This window comes from Cyprinodon variegatus, unplaced genomic scaffold (assembly GCF_000732505.1).
Source record: "Cyprinodon variegatus isolate N-32 unplaced genomic scaffold, C_variegatus-1.0 Scaffold123, whole genome shotgun sequence".
Taxonomy (NCBI): domain Eukaryota; kingdom Metazoa; phylum Chordata; class Actinopteri; order Cyprinodontiformes; family Cyprinodontidae; genus Cyprinodon; species Cyprinodon variegatus.
This window is the reverse complement of record NW_015150576.1, coordinates 1,187,893-1,192,058: the sequence shown is the minus strand read 5'-3', so window position 1 is coordinate 1,192,058 and position 4,166 is coordinate 1,187,893. Positions and strand designations below refer to the sequence as shown.

Genomic DNA, 4,166 nt, shown 5'->3' with positions numbered 1-4,166 from the left:
GTATCTGTTGTGAACTGGTTGCGAGCGTCGTGGAACCCCTTTAAAATGCCCCCCAGGTCAAAGGTGTGGCTTCACTTTATTAAGACTGATGCCAATAGTGCGCAATGCAATACATCGTGCACAGAAACAATTTAAGCGCAGAAAGTTGCTCGGTGTTTGACTGCAAGAAGAGCGGACCGCAGCCCGTGGGCAGTGCAAAGCCAGAGCGGAGTGAATCATGCTGCTTTCACACCGGGCGGAGCAAGAACAGCAAAATCGCGTCTGCTGCTTCCTTTTTGCTGCTTGTACCAGCTTCTGACACGCGGCTGAAGCAGCTTTGCTGCTCTGGCTGCGCGGTTGAAAAGTGGTTCTGACTCGCGTTGGACGGAGCTACTCTTTCCTTTATTGGCCTTGCAGCTATATTTGCTGTGATCAGTGGGAATAAAGTAGTTTTATTATGTTTTTAAGTGGGAAAATCCACCTGAAAACTTAATCAGTGCAGTCAGTTCATCAAGATTACCATCCTGCCTTCCAATATTATTTGTGTCGGGGCCGCTCATTCAACGGGCTTGTTTGTCTCCTGAGAAAGCAGACATGTTAATTTTTCTAAAGAAAAACTGCTAAGTAAAAAGGTCCTCACAATGTAACAGTGAATATTAGACACTGACTTGTTTGCAACTGTTCTTCTTCAATGAAAAATTTTTTTTTATGTAAGAGGAAAAATGTATATGGAAAAATCAGAGCTTAAAATAAAACTCAAGATTTGTACTTTATTATTTTGTGTAATTTTCTTTTTCTTCGAATTGATATTATAAAACTGGTATCGAAAAAAGTATCGTTCAGGAACCGGTATCGAAGTGAAGGTATCTGTATTGGTACTGGGACCGAAAATTTTTGAACAATACCCAGCCCTTTGTAAATGCATGTGGTATGAATCTTTTATTGTTAAAAGCAGTGAGTATTGTTTATTTCACTCTAATTAGTTAATTGAATGAAATGCTTTGTGCAGAACATCAGATGAACATTTTCTTATTACACTTCTTTACATATTAAAGTAGAATATAAATAAATACAAAATAATAAAAATAATACAGGGAACCAATGGCTTTTTGTTATAATTATGACTTTGATTTCTTTTTTTTATAGGAGCCAATGGAGCTGTATGCGAATGTCACCAGGATCATACCCATCTCCAAGATTGACAGGACTGCCACCAGAGAAAGTATTTGCAAAAACATTGAGAACGACAGGGACAAGTAAACATTTATTTAAAATCCCTTCTTTTTTTTAAAGTGTCACTGTAAATAAGTTATTCAATTTAGTTTTAGTATTTTTTTTTGCTAGAAATAAGAGAAAATTAAATATTTGTTTATTGTTTTCTTTTTCGATAGAAAAAATTCTACTGAGAAAAGAATCCCCCAAAACATATGTTTTATTTATTTTTATTTGCCAGCAACCTTCAATTCAGATATGTATCAAAGATGGAAATTTTTAAAACGTGAATGTCTCTAAACTATTCCATATTTTACTGGAATAATGAATTCACTGAACATTTACTAATCTAGAAAGCATATATCTGGGTTTGACTGTACGGGTGCATCTCAGTAAACCAGGCCCGTTTTCTCCAATATCCCACCTGCTGCTTTTGCTTATCGGGAAGGGAGCAAACCCTCAGCTAATTTTGTTTCCCTTTTTTTTTTTTTTTTTGTGCAGGCTTTTAAAATTCATTTTAAATTTTTTTTTTTTTTTTAGCTCGGTGCAGGCTTTTGAAATTCATGTTGTCCAACAAGCTCAGTACCTTGAAGTGAAGACATGGCTACTTATGCAGATAGGATCGAATGAAAAGTAGTTGTCTGAAATAGATTTCTCTTTGTGTTTAATTCCTACACAGCCTTTTCTACTAGTTGAGCCTTTACTAAATGTCTCTAAAATCAATAATATTAGATAGATTTGTTTATTTTTCGTTCTTGTAAAATACTATTGAATACTTAAAAAAATTTAATTGAGTTTTTTCTTTAGTTTTAAATATATTTACAGTGTTTTTATGTATTTTTTGGTCTGTCCAATAATTATATTCCTCCTCATAAAAACATAAAAACCCATTTTTTTAGAGTGGCCTTTGACTGCTATCCAAACATTTTTAAGTTTCCTATCAAACTCGTTACATTTTCTTTAACATTTGATTTTTTTTGACAAGTATTAATCCTTTTTTTCTATTATCTATTCATTTTAATTTGTCACTTTTATTCTCTTTAACTATTTATGTTGCCTCTATTCCACCACTGCCATGTACCCCCCCCCCCCACACACACACACACACACCTCATGTACAGCACCGTGAACTATCTTGCTACTGAAATCTGCTATACAAGTACACATGCCTTAACTTAACTTACACAATAAGAGTTTTTAGTGAGACAAAAAAACAACAACCTAAAAATTCAAAATCTTTCATTTATACCCAGACTCCATTGAGATTTTACATGAATCTTATTTTTTATTTTCATTTTGCAGAAATCTTGCATTTTTTGTTTGCATGAATCTTGTACTTTTTTTTTTGCATTCATAGTGTAATATTTCTTCTTGTAATGAAGAATGAGATCACTGTTATATCTTTGCACCTCTGAGGATTTAGCTTTGACTTGTTTCTAGGTTGCCAGCAAAGCTGAACGTTGAATGGCCAGAGGGGAATCCTTGGCCACAAAATGCTGTGGTTCGCTGCGGGACTCCTTTAGGTAAAACTCCATTGCTTTTAACTCTCTATATTATTACATTTCCATAATGCAAATTAAAATCTTGAGATTAAATAAACTTTTATATGTTGCATCATTTCAGGCCCCTTAAAGGTTCAAATTCATAATAGAAATGGGAGATGGATCTCATCCATTCATACAGGCGGCCAGGGGGCATTGATAAAGCTGGAAGTTATGCTTACAGTTATTTTCCATGGTAAGGCAAGTGGGACCACAGCTGGGTGATTGGTGATATATGGGTTGGTATTTACAGGTATAGCAAATTTTTGAAAACACCCACCCTTCAAACACATGCAGGGTTGTGCATGTGAAAAAAAATTTCACATGCACAACCCTGTACCCGCTCCCGAGATGGAACGCCTATTAAACTTGTGCTCGTTCTGTTTAGAAGTTGCTGTTTGCATCATTTATACAAGCATTTTAATGATCCATCCGGAAAAAGAACATCTCCACTGTACCTTAAAGCTCATCATTACCTGATTTATATTTCTTCTGCATTGATAGTTCAAATTATCCCCTGCACCATCCCTTGCTGCAGGTTTCTATTGAGTCTGTCTTTCTTGTTTTTGGCATAGGTTCCAAAGGAGGGAAGAAGATTGCTGATTTGTCTGCCCAATCTACTAAATTTGGACACTGGTTCGAGAAAATTGGTTTGTTTTTCACCTTCTATTCTTAAAGTATTCATTACTCTACGACAAGATTTCACACAAAAACTGTTTAATCCACTTTAGAGTCCCTGACCAGCCTGGGAAAATACACCCTGAGTCTAAAAACTGCAATACGTGATAAGGATCTCTCCACAGTCTATGGAGGCAAAGAGCTCCCGAGTTATGAGCTGAAGTTTACAATCAAAGGTGAAAGGAATGAACCTTTTTCTTTGGAAATCTTTCAGGCAGATGCTTGACAGGCGCTGTTATATTTTTTCAGAGGGAAATGCAGAAAGCTTTACTGTTCTCAACCCTGCTGATTCTGTACGAGTGGGAGTGCCATTCAACATTCACCTGGAGATGAAAGATTGTTATGGCCACCCTACAACTCCTCCTTCTAAACTTCAGCCTGTTATTCAGTGCAAGTGGGTCACTTTGAACTTATTTATATTAACCATTTTCCAGCTGTGTTCCCTGTCTTTTCATTACTTCATCTTTTTTTGTGCTTATTCAGAGATTTGGAGCTGAGTTATGCAACCATAAGCAGCAGCGGGAATACCCTCACTATAACAGGTGTCAAAGCCATAGGGAAAGGCCAGGATTACCAGAATTCCAGGGTACAATAAATGAATAATTATTAATCTTTGTTCTTCACATATACAATCAGATAGAGGTGTTGATAGATGTTTAAGGTATCAGTCTGGATAAAGATGTATCCAAAAAAAGTAAAAGAAAATGTATTTTTGCAGATTTATGATTTGGACGTGACAGTGCCTGGCCTGAAAAA

General features: G+C 36.0%; 1 protein-coding gene across 1 annotated transcript in view; it reads left to right on the top strand.

Annotated features, from left to right (window-relative positions):
• LOC107085398 (structural maintenance of chromosomes flexible hinge domain-containing protein 1-like) overlaps positions 1-4,166 on the top strand; it is a 42,188-nt gene that overhangs the window by 5,591 nt on the left and 32,431 nt on the right. Inside the window, exons 4-10 of the mRNA XM_015375694.1 lie at positions 1,126-1,235; positions 2,632-2,714; positions 2,815-2,928; positions 3,308-3,382; positions 3,464-3,586; positions 3,660-3,804; positions 3,894-3,996. Of these exons, the coding sequence (XP_015231180.1) occupies positions 1,126-1,235; positions 2,632-2,714; positions 2,815-2,928; positions 3,308-3,382; positions 3,464-3,586; positions 3,660-3,804; positions 3,894-3,996 (753 nt within the window). The remainder of the gene's footprint in view (positions 1-1,125; positions 1,236-2,631; positions 2,715-2,814; positions 2,929-3,307; positions 3,383-3,463; positions 3,587-3,659; positions 3,805-3,893; positions 3,997-4,166) is intronic.